Source organism: Hemitrygon akajei, chromosome 21 (genome assembly GCF_048418815.1).
Source record: "Hemitrygon akajei chromosome 21, sHemAka1.3, whole genome shotgun sequence".
NCBI classification, from domain to species: Eukaryota; Metazoa; Chordata; class Chondrichthyes; order Myliobatiformes; family Dasyatidae; genus Hemitrygon; species Hemitrygon akajei.
The window spans coordinates 16,928,589-16,951,516 of NC_133144.1; the positions used below are offsets into that span (position 1 = coordinate 16,928,589).

Genomic DNA, 22,928 nt, shown 5'->3' on the forward strand with positions numbered 1-22,928 from the left:
CCTCTACTACCTCATGAGGCTGGAGAAGTCTGACGTCTCCGCATCAACCCTTAACAATTTTCACCGCTGCATCCTCTCTGGAGACATCACAGTTTGGAATGACACTTGACCACAAGAGACTGCAGAGAGTTGTGGACAGAGCTGAGCACCGTACAGAAGCCAGCCTCTCCTGCATGGACTCTCTCTATACTTCTCACTGCATCTGTGTAATCAAAGATCCCTCTCCCCTCTCCCCTCAGGCAAAAGGTACAAAAGCCCAAAAGCTTTGACCACCATGCTCAAGAGCAGCCTCTACCCTGCTGTTCTAAGACTATTAAATGGTTCCCTAGCACCATACGATGGATTGTACCTTGTTATGAGTTTGCATCTGACTGCCACCTGCACTGCACTTTCTCTGTAGCTGTCACACCTTATTCTGCATTTTAACCCCAGTTCACAGTGTAATGAAGTGATCTGTATGAACGGTAAGTGACCAGATAAACCAAATCCAGATCTCGTTCCAGTATCGAACCTGGAGCTGTCAGACAGTGTCTGTGCCTGCTGTGGCACCGTACGGTCCGTGCTTCACCCTAACCAGTCCAGCAGGTCCAAAATCTGCCCACGTTTTCTGGGGCATCATGTGGTGACTGGGAAGTGCCATTATTGTCCACAGCCCCGGAATGAATAAATGAGGAAAGATTTGACCCAAGTGCGGAACTGCGATACAAGATATTACGGATGCTGGGAATCTGGAGCCACATACAAAGGTGACAGAGAAATTCACTGGGTCAGGCAGGATCAAGGGGGAGAAATGAGCGGTTAACGATTTGAATGAAGATCCTTTATCAGGACTAGAAAGAAAGAGGGACGATATACAAAAGTGACGAGGCTGACGGGTGAGGGGTCTAGAGTTCCCAGCTAGAGCAGGGGCAAGAGAAGGCCAGGCTTGGAAGAACCTGGCCTCAGGCAGCTGGAAAGGATTAAGAGGACTGAATGGCTGAAAGCTTTTACAACAGATGCAACTCTAAATGAGAATAGCAGGGAGTGAGCAGAGTTTCACAGCTTTCCCTACCTTAGCATGGCGGGGTGGGGGTGGGGGGGGGGAAGCTTAGTAACAATAGGCTGAAACTAGGGGCTGAAGATACACAAAGCAGAGGGGATTTTAAAATGTGGATGAATATTTGGTGGCATTTTATAGGATGTTACCAGCGTTTTTTGCATTCTGTGTGTTCTTGGACGCTGAAGGGATGATGCTCATATCTAACGTTATGCTCGCCAGGGTTTGAAATCCACACCCGGGGTGGTAGGGATGGGTGCCCACAGAGGTGGGCAAGGGTCAGTGATTGGTGAGTGAGACCAAGGAGAGGACAGAGTGGGGGGGGGGGGTATACCTGGCCCTGGGGAGCCCCAGGCTGAGTTGTTTCAGCTGTTCCGAAAGCAGAGACGGTGAAGCACGCCCCGCCCATCGACCAGACATAAAGAAGCCAAGCGGCTCCTGTCGCTTTAAATATCAGGCCGCCGTGGGGTGGGCTCGGACTGGCAGCGGGGCGTGAGGTTCAGAGCCGAGACCCTGCGCGTAATGAGCCGCAGAGTTTGAGGGGCAGCGGAGAGGCTGTGCGTCTGCGAGCAGCCAGTCTGTGGGAAGTGCTTTACCGAAAGGAGAAACCACCCCCCCCCACCCCCCAGCACAGCAGCCGGTGTCAGCAACAAAACTCATACATCATGCCCAACTTTGCCGGTACTTGGAAGATGAAGAGCAGCGAGAATTTCGACGAACTGTTGAAAGTGCTAGGTAAGGCTTTTGTTTTACACACAGCCCCTGAACCACAGATCCCCGTCTGTATTCGATGGAGATGCAGAGACCAGACCTGGCTGTGTCTTTATCGATAGATTGGTTTGACTTTTTAATTTTTAATAAGCCAACCCATCGGTCTTCGTTAATTTTTCCTAAAATAGAAAGAGCAATTAAGGTTCGAACAAACCTCTCTAAGGTTTGGGTGGACATGGAGAGGATGTTTCACAAGGTGGCTATATCATCATCACTGACTTTCTGACTTTCCAGTCCTGATGGAAGACCGAATCATCGACGGCTTATTCCCCTCCGTAGCCGCTGACTGACCTGTTGAATTCCTCCAGCATTTTGTGTGTATCCATCATCGATAGACCCGTTACCTATCACCGCTCCGTGACAGTCGCGCCCGGGAGGAATCGGTCCTTGCACTCGCGCAAAGCTCATTCTTGGCGGAAGCTGGTCCGAGAAAGGACGTCGAAGTTCAAAGTGAATTATTATCCAAGTACATCCAAGTCACCTTAGACAGCCCCGAGATTCATTATCTTGCAGGCATTCTCTGCACATCCGCAGAATCACAACCATTCCAGAATCGAAGAGAGACCGGACCAACTTGGGCTTTGTCAGGAGTGCATCAAAACATCGAAACGTGTCTCTAGCGAGAGATATTTCGATGCAAGTGTGACTGATAACTGGCGTGTACAGAATTCTGAGGGAAATATTCTGGGCAGGCAGTGAGAAACTCCCCCCACCCCCCGCTGTGGCCGGGGTATCTGAAGCTTGGCCGGTAGGGTTAATGCAAGGAGTTGGAGGTTCAGCTGGGAGCTGCTTTCACCGAGACGGTGTCCGGGATCTGGAGTGCCTGCGAGGCGGATTCCGAGACTCCCGCAACACACAAGTATTTGAATTGCCAGGGCGTTGAAGGTTCGGGATCAAATGGGAGCAGTGTAGATGGGTGCTCGGTGGTCGCTAAAGAATACAGTGGGGAGAAGGGCCTGTTTTTGTGTCCTGTGGACCCCGTGACGCTGTGATCTTGTTTAAATCCATTCAGAAAGCGGGAATGGTGTTGCTCGTCCCAGGTGACCCCGGAGAAAACAAGCTTCACGGGGGATAGTGGTGGGGTCAGGAGGCACCTGTAGCACAGACTGCGTAAGAGGACCAGATTCCTTACTCTGCAAAGCAAATTGGGATTTTAATGGAAGTTAGCTTTAATTCATCAAGTTAACATATTGAAATTCCCACACGTGCCTCTGGACGTCCCATCCTAGAATAAATACTGCCCGGCCAACCCCTCGTTCTGTTTGGATATTGCGAGTGTCAGAGGTCCTGTCACGTTATGTTATCGCCTCCGGCAGTTGCTGCTCTGAGCTGGTCAATATTATAAAACAGTTCTATTTCGTTCCTAGAATAGAAAATACATGATCGTTCTTCTGTTCTATGTAACAGTTTCTTCCCCCAAGCCAATAGACTCCTCAATACCCAGAGCCTGGACTGACACTAACTTACTGCCCTCTACTGTGGCTATTGTCTTGTTTATTATTTATTGTAATGCCTGCACTGTATGCAGTCCTGGGTAGGTCTGTAGTCTAGTGTAGTTTTCACGCGGTTCAGTGTAGTTTTTGTACTGTTTCATGTAGCATCATGGTCCTGAAAAACGAGGTCTCGTTTTTACTGCGTACTGTACCAGCAGTTATGGTCGAAATGACAATAAAAAGTGACTTGACTTGATGTCCCGGTGACAAGAGGATTTGTTTAATCACCTAAAGCCAGCCCAACCGTCTGTCCCGGGACGTTAAGTTTGAGAGGTTTGGTCCATCTCCAGCTGTTGCCGTTTCAGGAGTCAACGCGATGTTGAGGAAAGTGGCCGTGGCGGCTGCTTCCAAACCCCTGGTGGAGATCCGGCAAGACGGCGACCACTTCTACATCAAGACGTCAACCACAGTGAGGACCACCGAGATCAACTTCACCGTCGGCGAGGAGTTCGAGGAGGAGACGGTGGACGGGCGGAAGTGCAAGGTGACCGGAGGGATTGGAAGGAGTTGGGGTGGGTGGGGCACGTGGGAGCGGGAGTTGCGATGAGGGCTGGGGTGGATGAGTGCAAAGCGTTAGGATGGAGGGGGTGGTTGGGGAATTGAGGGTGTGACGGGGAGGGATGTGAGAATTGGGGGCCAAGATGACATGGGTAGCCCAGGATGGGTGGAGGTATACTCGGGCGGGGTGTGAAGGCGAAGTGTGGAGGTCTGGGTGTGGTGTGGTTTTAGGGATATTGAAAATGGGATGAGGGGCTTGGTGGGGTCTGCAGATTGGGGAAAGGTTTAAGGGATGGACTGTACTTAGGAGGGAGAAGGGATGCGAGGTGTGGGCGAGTTATTGCATAGTCTATACTGATCCACTGAAGTAAAATGAGCGACATTAATAAGACCATGAGCCATTGGAGCAGAATTAGGCCATTTGGCCCATTGTGTCTGTTCTGCCACTTTATCATGGTTGATCCATTTCCCTCTCAATCCTGTTCTCCTGCCCTCTCCCCGTAACTTTTCACGCCCAGACTAATCAACCTTTGCCTTAAATGCTCCCATTGACCTGGCCTCGCCACCCAGGAAAAACTTATAGTTTCTAAAACTGACTCATTGGATAATCTAATTGGAAATTGATTAGACAGTATTTTGACCTGTAGTCTTGTGGGTTTCAGAGTGTAACTGACAGCGAGGATTCCTAACAGAGGCAGCGAGCCGGTTAGGGGGAGGGGCTGCGACATGCGCCTTTGAGCGTCACTAACGTGTAACAAATGGACTGTGGGTGGCTCCCTGTGGAGACCCCGAAACTGAATGGTGACTAATTTATCACTAGTGAGCACATCACTGGGACAGTTTATCTGAAATTAAATTAATGATGCTGGGGACAAATTGTTTCCCGGCTGCGTCTGAGTAGCTCGTGAAACGACCCCATTTAGACAGATGAGCGGATCTCCCGTGGTTTCGAGCAGCGCAGATGAAGAAACCTGTGCTCCCGCTATCTTGTCCTTTGCCTCTGCCGGCCGCCGTGCCTTCCCGCACGCTTGCGGCAGCCGCGGCTCATCAATCTGCTGTCGCTGTCAGCGGAACCTTCGCCGGGCCCGCGAATTGAACTTTCATTGTCATCAAATTGGCCCTTCAAAGTGACGGAGAAAAGATGGATGGCCTGCATTTATATATTACACCTTCTTTCACAGCTTCAGTACACCCCAGGCACTTTGCAATAACATTTTTAAACACAGTTTCTGTTAATAAGCGGGGAAGACTGCAAACAATTTGCCCTGATTGAGACAGCCAATCTTTTCTTCCTTCCTGCCGGTGATTGGGCAATGCACATTGTCAGGACACGGGAAGAACTCCATTCCCGCTTTTATCTGTCTATTTATCTTATATCTAATATCTCTTTTATCTATCTAACTAGATACAGCGCAGAATAGGCCCTTCCAGCCCTTTGCGACGCACCGCCCAGAAACCCATAATAGTTAGCCCTAGCCTAATCATGGGAAATTTACAATGACAAATTAACCTACCAACTGGCACGTCTTTGGAAATACAACACTCGTAAGGTATTGGTCTACGAATGCCATATATACCAAGGTGCAGGATACATATGGAACAAGACGTCCATTCCACAGACTGATAACCTCGGGATAGTTGGCTGTCCTTGAGCCTGGTGGTATCTGCTTTCAGGCTTTTGAATCTTTTGCTCAATGGGGTGGGGGTGATGGAGAATGTCCGGGGGGGGGGGTTGATTATACCATCTGCTCTACGGACGTAGCGAGAAGTATAGACAGAGACCAAGGAGGGGAGGCTGGTGTCTGTGATGTGCTGAGCTGGGTCTGCTGAGAGGGTTCAGTCTTACGCCAAAGAGAGCGCGTCCGACGGGGGCACAGCTGACCTTTGTCACAGTTAATTTCCGGCGGAGTTTTTAAGAAATTTGTACAGTTTCCCCGTGAACTGTGTGGGTTTCCTCTGGGTGATCCGGTTACCTCCCACATTCCGAAGACGTACTGGTTTGTAGGTTAAATGGTCATTGTCCTGTGATTAGGCGGGGGCTGCTTGTTCGAACGGAATGGCCTGATCCGCACTGTATCTGTAAAATGAGTAACAATTACGGAAACGTTGGAGAGAGATGGGAGGGCGAGTCTCAGAATATATTGATTCAACTACTGATAGTTTTGGTAACTTATCACCATGCATTTAACATAACCAGTGTGTCGATCTTTCCTCCACTGGACATTTCAGCCAAACCATAACTTCAAAAAGCAGGCAAGAGAATGTTTAACTGTTGGAACTATAGATGATGAGGCAGGACAGGGTTCCGCAAGGCAGCGCTGACCACTGGCACTGGCTGAGATGGCGGGATAGGCCGAGCCTTCTACTGGGTTGCCATAGAGACCTAAACCTCACACTCCAAGGGAAGGTGAGAGTTGGTTTGTCAAATATTTAATAAATGCAATTCCGATACAAAACTTTGCAGTTGTTTAAATAGGTAATTTATTCAGGTTTTAAAAAAAATTTGGTAGTTTTGTTCAACCGGCTGGTTGAGGAAAAACGAACTCACTCAGATCAGATGTCTAAATGATTTGACTTTTTATTACGACCGGTGCCTCCGGATTGGCAGCTGAGAGTTTCTGCGTGTGTCTCGGGGTTTCTGGTCCCTGTCAGTGGAATCTATTCCTGCCGGTCCGATGTCAGGCCACAAGGTTAATGAGAGAAACCGAGGCTATTTGCGTGGTCCCCTGAGTGTGACTGAAAATGAAAATACTTTTTGGACGATGGGGTGGGGGGGGGTGGGGGGGGTGGTGTTCGGAGTAATTTGATGGCTTGGTCTGCGAGCTATCACAGGAATGATCAGCCGGATGTTCCTGCCCCGCTCTAAGATGTGGAGCTGTCACCCTTTAGCGAAGCCAGACCCGGAGTCACACGCAGACGAGCTCAAAATGGAATTAAATGTGTCTGACCATCTATAGTTCCGTTGTTCCCACACTTTTCCCACCCACGTGGCACTGTAATGGAAACATTTGTAAAGGATTGAGAGTCATTGAATGGTTTGTTGTATATAATTTTACTTTTGAATAAAGTATATTTTGTTTAATAAAAAAAAATCTATAGTTCCGTTGTTATCTCACTGGTAAAAACTTTCTACACAAGCTTCCAGTTTCATATATTTCCTCATATTTTCAAATGACACAGGAGGCCATTCAGCCAATCAACTCTATACTGGCTCTCAGAACGATCCTACTCTCCTGCAATCCATTCGTTCTCACATTCCCACCAGCTCTCTCGACTCTCCTGCCAGATGCCCACTCTAGAGGGATTTTACAGAAACCTACTGATTTTGTGACGTGGGAGGTAACAGGAGCACAGGGGGAAACCCACACACCCCGAAGCCCGAAGCAGGGGTTGGGATGGAACCTGGGTGTCTGGGGCAGCGAGGCAGCCGCACAAGAAAGGGTCTCAGCCCAAAACGTTTATTGATTTCCATAGGCGCTGTCTGACTTGCGGAGTTTCTTCCGCATTTTGCGTGCGCGCGTTGCTTTGGATTTCCAGCATCTGCAGCCTTTCCGGTGTTTATGGTGCGCTGTCCCTTCTGTCCTGACGAAGGGTCTCGGCCCGAAACGTCGACAGCGCTTCTCCCTATAGATGCTGCCTGGCCTGCTGTGTTCCACCAGCATTTTGTGTGTGGTGTTGTTTGGATTTCCAGCATCTGCAGATTTCCTCGTGTTTGCTCTTTATGGTGCGGAGAGCTGGTTCATCCTCGCTCACTGCAAGCACAGGTCGGGGGTTGTCCCCTGTGAACCTTCTGTGCGTAAGGGAGTGTTCACACATTTTTCTGATTTGCGACTCGCAATGCTGAGAAGTCGGCTGGAATTCCTGATAAGAGACCAGCGTTCCTTTGAAGTACCTTCAAGCCAGCAGATCGTCTAATTGGATCACGCTGAAAGGAACAAGAGCGACAGATAAATTATTGGCTATTAGGTGTCTGCACTCTCCACCTCGGACCAGGCCTGACACTGAATGAGGATCTAGTGTTATTGGTACTTGACTTCGCTGACAGGATTAGTATCAGTTTGTAAATCTTTTGGGCATGAATTGGACAATCAGTCATCTCTTTATCAGGACTGTTTCACAGTCACAACAGGGATATTATGGTATACCACCGACACGTGCAGCACCTCATTAGCCCCGGTAATTTTGTAGGCGTATTTTTAATATGATGCAGTACTTCTGCTACCAGTAGCCTTGAGGGTATGAAAGCCAATCATGCAGGGGCCAGCATATGGTCAATGGGCTGAAAGGCCTCCTGCATTACAACAATTCCATGAAGCTATGTGTCGGGTGTCAGCCAGGCTGGGATAGGTCTCTTCACTGAAGGACACGAGTGGGCTGGCTGTTTTTTTTAAAATTAACATTTACCAATCACGTCAAAAAATAAAAGTCAAATCCTGCAGCTACTGGAAACCCGAGATAAAGCAGAAAGTGTTGAAGGTACCCAGCGTGTCAGGCAGCATCGGTGGAGGAAGGAACAGAATTAATGTTGTGTGCTGAAGATACTTCAGAGCTAAAAAGAAAGGTTTGATGATCCGATGTGCCTTATTTCTCAGTTTACAGATGCTGAGTATTTCTGGCATTTTCTGTTTATAATGCAGCAGTTTCACAGTCTTCCATGGGATTTCAACCCATATCCTCTAGTTTTCTGGAGCAGATGTGAAGGAGCAAATGATTATTTGTGTCAGTTACAAGCACAAGGCACTTAGAAGTTTTAAAAATCTGCTCGTATGGTGGCAGCTGAGGGATTTCTGAGAAGTGAGAGATGGGAGCTTTGTCTGTACTGTCACTGGGGTCTCTCACTGTCCTTGTCATCTCTTGCAGAGCCTGCCGAAGTGGGAAAGCGAGAACAAAATCTATTGCAAGCAAACTCTTCTAAATGGATGTGGGCCAAAGACACACTGGACTCGGGAGCTGGTGGACAATGAGTTGATCCTGGTAGGTAACCAACACTGGGATGCTTGCCCCCTTGTTGATGTCCAGCCCCTCCACGGTGAGCAGTGGACCTCTCAAGGGCCTCACCCTGCTGGCCAGAGGCAAGACGGGCACCTGGTAATTCAGACCTGTTCTCCACGATCTCTGTCCAGGAACCGTAGTTCCAGAGCACACTGTGAGTATAAGAGTTTCCAGTGAAATCACACACATTGGAAATCTGACCAGGCACAGATCATATTTATTTATTTAGAGATGCAGCACAGTAACAGGCCATTCTGGCCCAATGAGCCTGTGCTGCCCCATTACACCCACATGACCACCTAACCTACTATACTGTACATCTTTGGACTGTGGGAGTAAACCGGAGCACCCAGAGGAAACCCATGAGGTCACCCATGAGGTCATGGTAAGAACATACAGACAGTGGCAGAATTGGAACTTGGGTCACTGGCACTGCAACAGTGTTATGCTAACCATTACAATATTGTGCCACTACTTGTGTTTACAATGTATTGCCTACATTGGATGTGCTGAGACGATGACTTCCCCCTGGGCTATGTGTATTTCCAGGGTTAATTACCAGTGTAGTCCCAAAGCACACACAGCCCAATCAGGTTCCAGCAAAGCTGTGACCTCAACAATGAGATTTAAAGGGACCTTCATGAGCCCAGCACTGGGAGCCCAACTTACATGAGATCCCTTTAAATATACATCAATCCCCATCATGCACTGGTCTCCCACCCTTCACCTGATCAGCCTTGGTCATAGAAACATGGAGAACCTACAGCACAATACAGGCCCTTCGGCCCACAAAGCTGTACTTACTTTAGATATTACCTAGGTTTACTCATAGCCCCCTATTTTTCTAAGCTCCAAGTATCTACCCAGGAGTCACTTAAAAGACCCTATCGTATCTACCTCCACCGCCGTTGCCAGCAGCCCATTCCACACACTCACCACTCTCTGAGTGAAAAACTTACCCCTGACATCTCCTCTGTACCTACTCCCCAGCACCTTAAACCTGTGTCCTTGGTCCTCTGTACCAAGGTTTTGCTCTCACCGTCTGACTTCCAGACATAACCCCCAACTCAGCAGCCGCCTCCCCTCAATGTACAGACATTTCCCAGACATCAGCTTACGGTTCCCAAACCGGTGGCCAAACCCTTACCATAAATCCATCTGCTCGCCACAGATCATCATTATCAATCTGGCCCTCTGCACAAAGCCCTTTCTGATCCCCTGATACTGAGCCCTCTCCTGTCTCACCACAACACCCTGGGCTTCCCCAGTCGACTCTGGATTGACACAGCAAGTGAGGTAGAGCTGACCAATGTAGTTGCGTGCACCACGCGCACCCTGGATTTTACTGAATATCTAAACGTTATCGAGAGACACAGCATGCAGACAGGCCCTTCAGCCCTCTGAGTTCCTGCTGACCCTACATTATCCTACACGAATCCCTTTCTTTTTATTCTCTCCACATTCCTGCACCCCTCCCCCCCCCCCGATCCTACCTCTTAGCTACACACTGGCCAATCATAACTCACACCTGGTCTGGGGGTAGAAACCAGAGCACCCAGGGGAAGACCCATGTGGTTACTGGGGGGACATGCAAACTCCACACAGACAACATGCAAGATCAGGATTCAACCCATGCCTCTGGCACTGTGAGACAGCTGCTCTACCAGCTGGCCAGGCCCAAGCTCAGTACATCTGTTAGCGCACACCACCCTGCTCTTGCAGCCACAATGAACCTCTTGGCCCAGCCTCTTGGGAACGTTGGTCAACTCTCTCTGCCATTTGCAGACTAGCAGACAACTTTCCCATATGGATACTGAGGCCATTGATAATCCCAGCAATTCCTCCTCTGAAACAGAACGTCGTAGCTCCAGAGCTGGGTCATGTCTAGGCTGATGACTGGGTGTTAGGGGAATCCTGCTCTCCCAAAGGTGCAAACAGATGCCTGTCTGCACCCTCCAGTGCACAGGGGACCTTCCAGCAAAATTTACCCTGAAGAAGTTCCACTGGAAATGATCTTGTTCTGTGTTAACTGGTTGCTGCTGATGCATGATAAAAGTGACCAAAATACTTCAGAACTGTCAAGCACTTTGGAATATCCTGGCATTGTCAAAGGCACTCTGCACAGTACTGTGCAACAGCCTTAGGCACATGCAAAAAAGTTCCGTAAAGCGAAGATGCTTTCAAATATAATGAAATGAAGAGTTTCTAAATATCAAAAAAATTACTATGAAGAGCAGTAAACAGTAAAAAAATTAAATCAAATCAATATTTGGTGTGTCCACCCTTTGCCTTTAAAACTGCAGTAATTCTCGGGTACACTGCTGTGCAGTTTTATAAGAAATTCAGCTGGTAAATTGTTCCAGACATCTTGGAGAACTTGCCACAGTTCCTCTGTGGACCTTGGCTGTCTCGCTTGCTTAACTCACTTTAGGTAATCCCAGACAGCCTCAATGTTGAGATCAGGGGTCTGTGGACACCATACCATCTGAAGCCATATAAAAATTCTAGGGTGCCTAAGACTTTTGCACGGTACTGTAAATTTAGGCTATTTCATGCACTGACTGGATTCCAAATCTTGCATGTTACCTTTGGCAAACACAGACTCGAGATAAAGTACTTGTCTCTGCTTTAATTACAGACACTGGTGGCCAATGACGTCGTGTGTACAAGGATCTACATTAAAGAGTAATGGCATCTGTCTTCCCTTAATGTGGGGGAAGCCTGCTATCTGCAGAATCATCTCCTTATCACTTTGTGCACGGTCTGTTAAGTTATTGATGCCAATCAGTGACATTCCAAGATTTTGTTTTATGTGTCATGGTGTTTTATTTTAATGTTGTGAAATCATTTTGATGTCTGTAATAGTGAATGTAAGATTCAGCTGGATTACTTAGTGCACTTGGTCTTTTAGACTTCTGTATTTCAGATGTAGATCTGCCAAAGCACCTCCCTGTGCTCGGAATGTATCACTGGGTAAAGCTGTTGGCTGTTCCTGTAGTTCATTGAAGAGGAATTAGATTGGCTCATTCACAAAACCTGAATGCAATTAAGTGGAAATGAAGTGAAGTGGGTAATAAAATCAAAAAAAAGCTTCCAATGTAGTTTGGCACTTATTATTATTTTTTTTAAAGACTCATGGTTATCTCGTGGTGCCTGTATACCAATCACCTGGTCAGAGAAAATCATCCCATTTCATTGCATTGGAGATACCATTTACTTGGTCCATTGTTGGTATTGGGAGGCCATTATTCCATTGGGCCGATGTTGGGGTTGGGAGTTCCTCATTTCATTCGGTGTCTGTGAGTAGGAAGACAAGTGTCCTGAAGGCCAACGGCCAGCAGGTTGGATCTGCTGTCGATGACTGTCCTACACCTCATATGATTCTTCAGCAGACTGAAGTGACTTTCACTGATACATTAACGTGAAAATGAGTCGAAAATATGATGGAAACAAGCACAGAAGGTTTCTCTTGGTAGATGTTCTGCACGTTCACACTGATGCTATAAGGTGGCTGGTGAAGAGAAGACATCTTCAGGGCCGCAGTGACCTGTGGTTAACTGAACGCTTAGTTCAAGCTGAATGAAAGCGGACATTTGGTATAATCTCTCAGCATTGGTCCCGCAGGAAAAACCTAAAGTGCAGATTCTCACAGTCCCCTTCAGCTGTAACTCACACCAGTCTTTGTCGTTGTGTTACATCTATCCCCCACATGGCCAAATAAAATGTTGGTCACATAGAACACCTGGACACCAGCAGACACAAGGCTTAGCTTAACACTGGAAAATACTTTTCTTCCCTCAACTCACCTTCCGCCAACACTTAATCCTCTGGCCCTCACTGTTCTGGTGAGTGCCTGAACATCTCTCTGGGTCTCCCCTCCAGAAAGTGAGGGAGGACTAAGCTTCGGGTTTTGTTTCCATTGGGTCACTTAAATCCCCAGTGAAGGGGCAGCAGTTTCTTGCTAACATGGCTAACATGGCTTCTTCAGACAATCCATTCCAGATTACAATTCACTGCTTTAAAACTAAAGTGCTGTGCGATAGCCTCAGGCACAAACAGTGTTCAGCTAGCGTGCCTAAGACTTTCACACTGGACTGTGTTTGTCAATGTGGTGCAGACAGCGAGTTTGTGAATCTGGCGGAACAGATGATGTTGGGAATGGTGAGGGGAGAGCTGTGGGACAGGTGGCAGAGAGGGAGTGCCAGGGGCAGGGGGTGGTGAGGGTGCAGACACACCCAGCCCTGAGACAGTCATTTGTTTTCAAACGATCGGTTTACTGATCATTACAGAATGTCTCTCTTGTGCTTCCTGCTCCCTCCCCTCTCCCTTCCCCTTTCCCCGACCATGATACCCCTCTTTCTGCCCCTTCTCACTCTCAGTCCACAATAGAGACCCACATCAGAATCATGTTTATCTTCACTCATAGATGTCATGATCTTTTTAATGTGGCAGCATGACAGTGCAATATGTAAAATTACTACCGTACTCTGCAAATGTCTTAGACACCCTGGCTAGATATAAGAGTTTTGCTGTACTGTAAGCCCCTCACCTCCCTGACACTGGGTTAGGATACAATCCCCAACAGTTTAACTGTCCCAAAAAGGCTCCTCCAACCCTTTCAGTGCATTACGCAGTGGGACGGGGCTTCGAACCTTCAGCATCCCGAATCGTAAGCCAGAGCAGAGCTAACAGAACCAGAGAGGCAGCTGTACACAGCTGTTGCTGTCACATTACTTGGGCGCAGTCAGGGAAATGGCCCACCCGGTGCGTGACCGAATTCTGCAAGTGGCCTGTGGTGGAGCTGGGGGGGGGGGGCAAGAGCCGAGGGAGTCGGTGGAGAATAGAGAGGATAGGGCAACGTCAGACCACAGCACTGACGGGATCCGACACCGACCCGAGATCCAGCATCAGAAAACACCTGAAACTGTGCGGAGCAATTTGGACTCAATGGTTATTACTGTGTGGAAATGCACAGTGTAGTCACGTCTGATTACCCAGAACCACACAAATGTTACCACAGAGAACAATCCATTTGTCCTGCTGCTTCCTGGCTAACCTCTGTTTCTCTCCCCACACATACTATTGAAATTTTCCAACTATTTCTGGTTTTATTTTAGATTTTCAACGTTGATGATTTGTTCTTGATCTTCATTTACCGGTGGGAGTTATTTCACTGGGGTGACCCTACCTTCTGTCTAAAACCACCCACCTGGTCTTTTATTCACCCCAGCCCCTCCAATGTTCTACCCGACCGTGAGGAGGAGGAGGTGCTGGCGGGGCACTGGTGGAGCTTCCTCCCAGGAGCAGCAGTGCTGACTGCGGTCTCCGGGGCTGATGGCCAATCGCTGACAATTAATCCCTGATGCTTGTTTCTTTGTCCCTGTTCTTTGTTTCAGGACCCTGTTTTCTCACACTGGTGAGAGGCAGCGTAATTATTTCATAAATCCATTGCTTTCTCTGCAAACGTCAGTGCAAAGTGGAGCCAACAGAGTGCCGTCTATTCCAGGTTTTTGTGAGCCGTTGTGTTGCAGGAGCACAGAGGGTCATCAGTCCTTTGGGGATAATCAAATTACTGTCCGCGGTGTCTCCTCGCTGTTTCTCTAGCCGTGTTTGAGAGCTAATTGAGCTAAAAGCCAATTCAACTGACTGATTAATAGAGCCTGAGAGGCTTTGAATAGGGACATCTCTTTTGATGGAGTGTTCCACTTGTAACGAAGCTCACTTTGAATAATTTGTGGCTATGGACTGCTACAGGATGCAAGGGGGTTCTTGAGGCCTTTTGAGGGGATTAACCCTCAGGCTGAGTCCATCTGAATAGTTGCAGGAGGAAGAGATCTGTAATGCTAGTATTTAAGCTAAGCGAAGTGCCTTGGTAAGTTCTGAGTGTACAGTACATCACAATCCACGTCCCTCTCCAGCCCAATAGTTGAGCATGAAGCCAGCTGTGGGTTTGTAGCCTTCGTCTCCTAGGAGACCAACAGGCCTGAGACCAGGTTTGCCTCTTCAGATCAAACAAAGCCCATACTGCATTTTGAAACAATACCTGGACAGGCTTGGAGCTACGATGCAGTTAGCAGAGATGCTGCTTTACAGCTCCAGTGACACGTGTTCGACCCCCACCTCAAGTGCTTTCTGTGTGGAGTTTGCACGTGCTCCCTGCGACCACCAGGATCTCACCTGGGTGCTCCCATATCACAAAGCCGCACAGGAGGGTACAGTACTGTGCAAAAGCCTAAGGCATCTTAGATTTTTTATCTGGTTTCAGATGGTATGGCTTCCACAGGGCCCTGATCGCAACATCAGCGAGGCTCTCTGCGATTACCTGGAGAAGGCAGCCAAGGTCTGCAGAGGAACTGTGGCAAGTTCTCCAAGATGCTCGGTACAACGTACCAGCGATTATCTGATAACACTGCACAATAATTGATGCAGTTGTAAAGGCAAAGGGTAGTCACACTGAATCAAAGGTCAGAAGGTTTATTTTATCATCAAAGTATGTATGCAGAATACAAGTCTGAAACTTGTCTTCTCCAGATAGCCATAAAATACAGCAAACCATAGAAGTAGTTGAAAGAAAAGACATAATTCCCTCCTCATCCTCTAGTTCTAACCCCCCCACATACGAAAAGAAAAAGAAACAAAAACTCGCAAACACCAACCCCCCCCACCCCTCCCTTGCCCAGAGAACTAACAGATCACCCACAGGGTGAAACAACACAAACATCGAACCCCAAACCCCAGCCCACCAATCAGCAACAAGAAAATCAAAACCCCAAACCCCAGCCCGCCAACCAACAACAAGAAAATCGAAACCTCCAAACCCCAGCCCACCAATCAGCAACAAGAAAATCGAAACCCCAAACCCCAGCCCACCAATCAGCAACAAGAAAATCGAAACCCCAAACCCCAGCCCACCAATCAGCAACAAGAAAATCAAAACCCCAAACCCCAGCCCGCCAACCAGCAACAAGAAAATCGAAACCCCAAACCCCAGCCCACCAATCAGCAACAAGAAAATCGAAACCCCAAACCCCAGCCCACCAATCAGCAACAAGAAAATCAAAACCCCAAACCCCAGCCCGCCAACCAGCAACAAGAAAATCGAAACCCCAAACCCCAGCCCACCAATCAGCAACAAGAAAATCAAAACCCCAAACCCCAGCCCGCCAACCAGCAACAAGAAAATCAAAACCCCAAACCCCAGCCCACCAATCAGCAACAAGAAAATCAAAACCCCAAACCCCAGCCCGCCAACCAGCAACAAGAAAATCAAAACCCCAAACCCCAGGCCCGCCAACCAGCAACAAGAAAATCAAAACCCCAAACCCCAGCCCACCAATCAGCAACAAGAAAATCAAAACCCCAAACCCCAGCCCACCAATCAGCAACAAGAAAATCGAAACCCCAAACCCCAGGCCGCCAATCAGCAACAAGAAAGAATGGGTGAGAACACACAGAACTGAAAGAGGCCGACATGATCTACAGTCTCAGAATTTCCATAACACCTCCGAGAGCATCAGGACCCAGCCGACCCTCCAAGGGCAGGGACCCAGAACCAATGTCCTCCCCAAGGGCTCTGACATGAACTGGCGGCCCCTCTGAGGGTAGCGTTTCGAGCCAGCAGTCCCTCTGAGGGCAGAGATTTGAACTGCTCGCTCTCCTCTGCATTTGCCCCAATGTTTCAATCTTCCTTGATGCTTTAATCGGAGAGAAATGTAGTCGATCAAGCCCCTCGTCTCACCTCTGAGCTTCTCCTCGTGGTAGCTCTGCCCACATTTCTTTCCTGAAGTTTTCATGAGGAAAGCAGAGCGCTAGCTCACTCGATTGAACTATGACTGTAAGTCACCGGCTCCAACAGTTTCAAAAACAAAACTAAGATGAAAAGAATGAGTAGAAGATGTAGAAAAACTGAAATGATTGACTTTCTGGACGACGTCGCCCCAGGAAATGCTCGCTGGCACCATCTTTTTCGGTTATGTAAGTATGGATTTGATTTAGTTTTTTTTACTGTTTATTACTGTTTATAGTAATTTTTGATATTTAGAATCTTTTCATTATTTCTGAAAGCATCTCTGCTTTACCGATATTTTGCATGTGCCTAAGACTTTTGCGAGCACTGTATATTGATTAGTGATCTGAAAACGTTTGCTTGTTCTTAGGAAGGTGATGGAATCTGGGAAGAATTGATAAGAATGTGGAAAGAATAAAATGGGATCAGCGTAGGAATGGTTAACAGTCATGGATTTGATGGGCTGAAGGGCCAGTTTCTGCCCTGTGTGATTCTCTGTCTCAAAGACATTAGTCAGGGAATGTCCCAGGTACCAGCTCCACACCAGGTCTCTGAAAACATAATCCATAGCAGAGTGTTGCTCCATCACAAGTTGAACTGCAGGAGTTAAATCCCTGCTCAGGGAGATCTAAAGAAGGAAATCCCGAGATCCCACCAACGATTTAAACATAGAACGGTGCAGCACAGGAGCAGGACCTTTGGCCCACAATATTGTGCTAAGCAAATTATAATGCTCAACTAATTCAATCTCTCCTGCCCAAACAATGTCCGTATCCCTCCATTTCCCAGACTTGCATGAAGGCAGGCCTTTGAACACCCCTGGTGTTTGCCTGCACCAACACCCCAGGTAGTGTGTATGTGCCTGTTCTGTTAACTGTTGATTGCTCATGGAAGTTTGCTCTACTCTCATGAAAATTGTTGGTTGCTATTGGGTTGTCTGTTGTCCTGTGCTTGATGCCTTGCACCGAATCACAATCAACTCTAGTATCTTTCATATACGGCCAATAAAGTGATCCTAATTCCAGACTTCTACATTATCCAGAGCACCACCAATCTTCACACGGTCTGCAGATTTACTATCCCACCCATCTACATTTCCATCCAGGTCATTTACTGTATACAGTATATATCTCGTATAGTACGGATCCCTGTGCTACACCACAAGTTCGACCTCCAGCCAGATTAAGTTCCCTTCCCTCTAACAAACACGGCACTCGGGAGGCCAGGCAGCGTACAGGGAAGGACAAGACACCCAACGCTTCATTTCTGAGGCTTTTCATCGGAACTTTATCCAGTGTCCGCAGTTTGGTTTTTGACTTTCCTCCCTGCGTTTCCTGGGTGACTTCATCCCATTTCCCTAAATTGTTGGATCTGGTTATTAATTTGAGGGAGTTTGTGGGAGATCACTCTTTGGTACTTAAATAGCTCGTCTTTCCCATAAACTCTGGATTATTTCTTTTATCTCAATGCCCTCAGGTAATGAAAATTAAAAAATATGCAGGTGTTGGAAATGTGAAACAAAACAATGGAACTACTCAGCAGGTAAGGCAGCATCTGTGGGGAGAGAAAATGAGCTATGCTTTCGCTAAGCTGAAATATACATTGCAATCTGACCTATGAGGAGACGACACTATGGCAGCTCAGAAGAGGAAGACCCCCAGCTGGTTTAGCAAAAGACCCAGAAGGTACAATCTGCAACCTGGTCATCTCTGAGGTTGAGGTACGCAGATGTTTCCAATGGGTGGACAGTCGCAAAGCTGTGGGACCGGACGTCGTCCCAGGGCAAATACTCAGGATGTGTACAGCACAACTGGCAGGTGTGTTTACAGGCATTTTTAATCTCTCCCTCTCCCAGTGTAGAGTCCCCTCCTGCTTCAAAACATCCACCATTGTCTCTGTATCAAAAAAGACCAAGGTAACATGCCTGAATGACTGGCGTCCTGTCACAGTTACCTCAATAATAAGCAAATGCTTTGAGAGGCTGGTTAAGGACGACATCTGCAGCTTGCTACCACCCACACTGGATGCCCTAAAATTCACCTACCGACACAACTGATCGGCAGATAACACAATAGCCACTGCTCTACATACCGTCCCTACACATCTGGAGAAGAGGGGTGCTTATGTGAGAATGCTGTTCTTGGACCACAGTTCAGCATTCAACACTGTAATTCCATCCGGGCTTGACAGGCAGATCAGAGGCCTCGGCCTTCACCCTGCCTCGGGCAGTTGGATCCTGGACTTCCTGTCAGATCACCAGCAGGTGGTAAGCGTGGGCTCCCTCACCTCTAACCCTTCTGACTCTCAACACAGGGCTGTGTACTAAGTCCCCTCCGTCACTCCTTGTACACTCATGACAGTGTCACCACCCACAGCTCTAATCTGCTAATTAAATTTGCTGACGACACGACACTGATTGGCCTAATCTCAAACAATAACGAAGTGGCCTACAGGGAAGAAATCATCTCTCTGACACAGTGGTGTCAAGAAAACAACCTCTCCCTCAATGTCGCAAAAACAAAGGAGCTGGTTGTGGATTACAGGAGGAATGGAGATGGGCTAACCCCTATTGATATCAATGGATCTGGGGTTGAGAGGGTAAACAGCTTCAAGATCCTCGGCATCCATATCACCGAAGTCCTCACGAGGTCTGTACACACCAGCTGTGTGGTGAAAAAGGCACAACAGCGCCTCTTTCACCTCAAACGGTTGAAGTATGGTATGGACCCCCAAATCCAAAGTACTTTTTACGGGGCACAACTGAGAGCATCCTAATTGGCTGCATCATTGCCTGGTATGAGAACTGTACATCCCTTAATCACAGGACTCTGCAGAGAGAGTGGTGCGGACAGCCCAGCACAGCTGTAGTTGTGAACTTCCAATGATTCAGGATATTTACAAGGACAGGTGTGTAAAAAGGGCCCGAAGGATCATTGAGGACCCCAACCACAATCTACTCCAGCTGCTACCATCCAGGAAACAGTACTGCAGCATAAAAGCCAGGACTAACAGGCTCTGTGACAGCTTCTTCTACCAGGCCATCAGACTGATGAAGTCATGCTGATCTGAGTGTATTTCTGCGTTACATTGACTGTTCTATTTACTATAAATTATTATAAATTACTATGATTGCACATTTAGACGGAGACATAACGTAAAGATTTTTACTCCTCATGTATGTAAAGGATGTAAGAAATAAAGTCAATTCAATTCAAGAAAGGCAAAAGGGGCAAGTTACGCCTGGAGCTAGAGGAACTGGGCAAGGTCTTAAATGTGTTTTGCATTGGTATTCACCAGGAAGGATGTTGATATTCTTGGGGAAGTCGATATGAAGAAAGACGAAGTGCCGGATGTCTTGAAAAACTTTAAGAAGGATAGATCCTCAGGGCCTGATAGAATCTATACCAATGATACTGAGGAAGGCAAGGGAAGAAGATGTGGGAGCCCTGACCATGATCTTTGCATCCTCTTCAGCCACAGGTGAGGTTGCAGAAGACCGAGAACAGCCAATGTTGTTTCTTTCTTTAAGGAGGCACCGGGAGAAACAAAGCATGTGTAGGCCTGAAAGTAGTAGGGAAGGGGTTCTCAGGGGCAAGACATACTCACATTTGAAACAACATGGCTTTAAAGACTGTCAGCATGGCTGCATGCAGAGTAGGTCCTGTCTCATGAATTTGACTGAGCACTTTGGGGAAGTGATAAAAATGATTGATGAGGATGTTGTCTATATGGACATTTGACAAGATCTTCATAGTAGGCTGGTCCAGAAGATGAAGCCACATGGGATCCATGGTGAGATAGTAAATTGGATATAAAATTGGCTTGGTCATAAGGGAGAGTGCTGGATGGATGTTTCTCTCTGAATAGAGATTGTGACCAGTAGTGTTCTGCAAAGATCAATGCTGGGATATTCATTGTTTTTAATATGTATTAAAGATCTGTAAAGGACACAAAAACCAGAGGAGTTGTGGATAAAACCACACACAAAATGTTGGTGGGACACAGCAGGCCAGGCAGCATCCATAAGGAGAAGAGCTGTCGACGTTTCGAGCCGAGACCCTTCGTCAGGACTAACTGAGAGGAAAGATAGAAAGAGATTTGAAAGTAGTGGGGGGAGGGGGAAATGCAAAATGATAGGAGAAGACCAGAGGGGGTGGGATGAAGCTAAGAGCTGGAAAGGTGATTGGCGAAAGTGATACAGAGCTGGAGAAGGGAAAGGATCATGGGACGGGAGGCCTCGGGAGAAAGAAAGGGGGAGGGTGGAGCACCAGAGGGAGGTGGAGAACAGGCAGAGTGATGGGCAGAGAGAGAGAAAAAAAACAAACAACTAAATATGTCAGGGATGGGGTAAGAAGGGGAGGAGGGGTATTAACAGAAGTTAGAGAAATCAATGTTCATGCCATCAGGTTGGAGGCTACCCTGACGGTATATAAAGTGTTGTTCCTCCAACCTGAGTTTGGATTCATTTTGACAGTAGAGGAGGCCATGGATAGACATATCAGAATGGGAATGGGATGTGGAATTAAAATGTGTGGCCACTGGGAGATCCTGCTTTCTCTGGGGAACCGAGCGTAGGTGTTCAATGAAACGATCTCCCAGTCTGCGTCGAGTCTCACCAATATATAAAAGGCCACACCGGGAGCACTGGACGCAGTATACCACACCAGCCGACTCACAGGTGAAGTGTTGCCTCACCTGGAAGGACTGTCTGGGGCCCTGAATGGTGGTGAGGGAGGAAGTGTAAGGGCAGGTGTAGCACTTGTTCCGCTTACAAGGATAAGTGCCAGGAGGGAGATCGGTGGGAAGGGATGGTGGGGGGACGAGTGGACAAGGGAGTCGCATAGGAAGCGATCTCTGCAGAAAGCAGAAAGAGGGGGGGAGGGAAAGATGTGCTTGGTAGTGAGATCCCATTGGAGGTGGCGGAAGTTACGGAGAAGTATACTTTGGACCTGGAGGCTGGTGGGGTGGTAGGTAAGGACAAGGGGAACCCTATCCCGAGGGGGGTGGCGGGCGGATGGGGTGAGGGCAGATGTGCGGGAAATGGGAGAGATGCATTTGAGAGCAGAGTTGATGGTGGAAGAAGGGAAGACATCTCCTTCGTCCTGGAATGAAAAGCCTCATCCTGAGAGCAGATGCGGCGGAGACGGAGGAATTGTGAGAAGGGGATAGCATTTTTGCAAGAGACAGGGTGGGAAGAGGAATAGTCCAGTTGTGGATAGTGAGGAAGGTTGTCAAAGGTATAGTAGGATATAAATCTGTTGGAAATTTTAGCTAAAAAAAATGGCATGCAGAGTTTAATCCAGACTAATGTGAGGTGGTACTTTTTGGGAGGTCAAATGTGACAGGAAAGTACAGACTCATAGGGACCATGATCTCAGAGGGATCTTGTGGTGCAAGTCCACCATCTCTGAAAGTGGCAACACGATTAGACAGGGTGAACAAAGTGCACACCTTCATCACAGCCATCATCAGTCAGGGCATCATCATTATCATTATGTGCCGTGCTGAATGACGTGGGCAATCATGGACTTGGTCAGTGTTGTTCTTGGCAAACTTTTCTACAGAAGCGGTTTGCCATTGTCTACTTTTGGGCAGTGTCTTTACAAGACGGGTGACCCCGGCCATTATCAAAACTCTTCAGAGATTGTCTGCCTGGTGTCAGTGGTCGCATAACCGGGACGTGTGATATAAACCAGCTGTTCATACGACCATCCACCATCTGCTCCCATGGCTTCACATGACCTTGATCGGGGGTCTAAGCAGGTACTACACCTTGCCCAAGGGTGACTTGCAGGTTAATGGAGGGAAGGGGGTGCCTAACATATCCTACAAGCTGGTTTCAATCATACTGGTGCCCAAGAAGGGTGTGGTAACCTGTCTCAATGACTGTCATCCAGTAGCACTTACATCAACTGTGATGAAGTGTTTTGAGAGGTTTCTCATGAAGCATATCAACTCCTGCCTGAGGAGTGACCTAGATCTGCTCCAGTTTGCTTACTGTCACAACAGACTAACAGCAGATATCATTTAATTGGCCCTATGCTTTCCTCTGTAACATCTGGGCAATGAAGATCCATATGCCAGCAAGCTCTTAATTGACTAGCATTCAGCATTCAACACTACCACCCCCTTGAAACACATCCCTAAGCTCCAAGACCTGGGGCTCGGTACCTCCCTGTGCAAATGGATCCACATTTTGCTCATCTCTGTTGATAGTGAGTGAGGGAGGAGATGCTGTTGCTAATCAGAATGGATTTAAATATTTAACTTTGCTGATGACACCACTGTTGTTGGCTAAATCAAAGGTGGTGATGAATCAGCATATAGGAGGGAGATTGAAAATCTGGCTGAG

At 47.7% G+C, this 22,928-nt stretch overlaps 1 protein-coding gene across 1 annotated transcript; it reads left to right on the plus strand.

Annotated features, from left to right (window-relative positions):
* Positions 1-1,522: 1,522 nt before the first annotated feature.
* On the plus strand, positions 1,523-11,891 carry LOC140714462 (cellular retinoic acid-binding protein 1-like). Its single transcript, XM_073025755.1, has 4 exons — positions 1,523-1,771; positions 3,606-3,784; positions 8,659-8,772; positions 11,429-11,891. Exons 1-4 carry the CDS (start codon positions 1,702-1,704, stop codon positions 11,477-11,479), a joined length of 414 nt encoding a protein of 137 aa, XP_072881856.1. The 5' UTR covers positions 1,523-1,701; the 3' UTR covers positions 11,480-11,891.
* Positions 11,892-22,928: the final 11,037 nt, after the last annotated feature.

Excerpts from the sequence above, each read along its gene's own strand:
- LOC140714462 (XM_073025755.1), top strand. The coding sequence starts at position 1,702 with ATGCCCAACTTTGCCGGTACTTGGAAGATGAAGAGCAGCGAGAATTTC. Across the intron at positions 3,785-8,658 it reads TGGACGGGCGGAAGTGCAAG|AGCCTGCCGAAGTGGGAAAG; the intron begins GTGACCGGAGGG and ends CATCTCTTGCAG. Across the intron at positions 8,773-11,428 it reads TGGACAATGAGTTGATCCTG|ACACTGGTGGCCAATGACGT; the intron begins GTAGGTAACCAA and ends CTTTAATTACAG.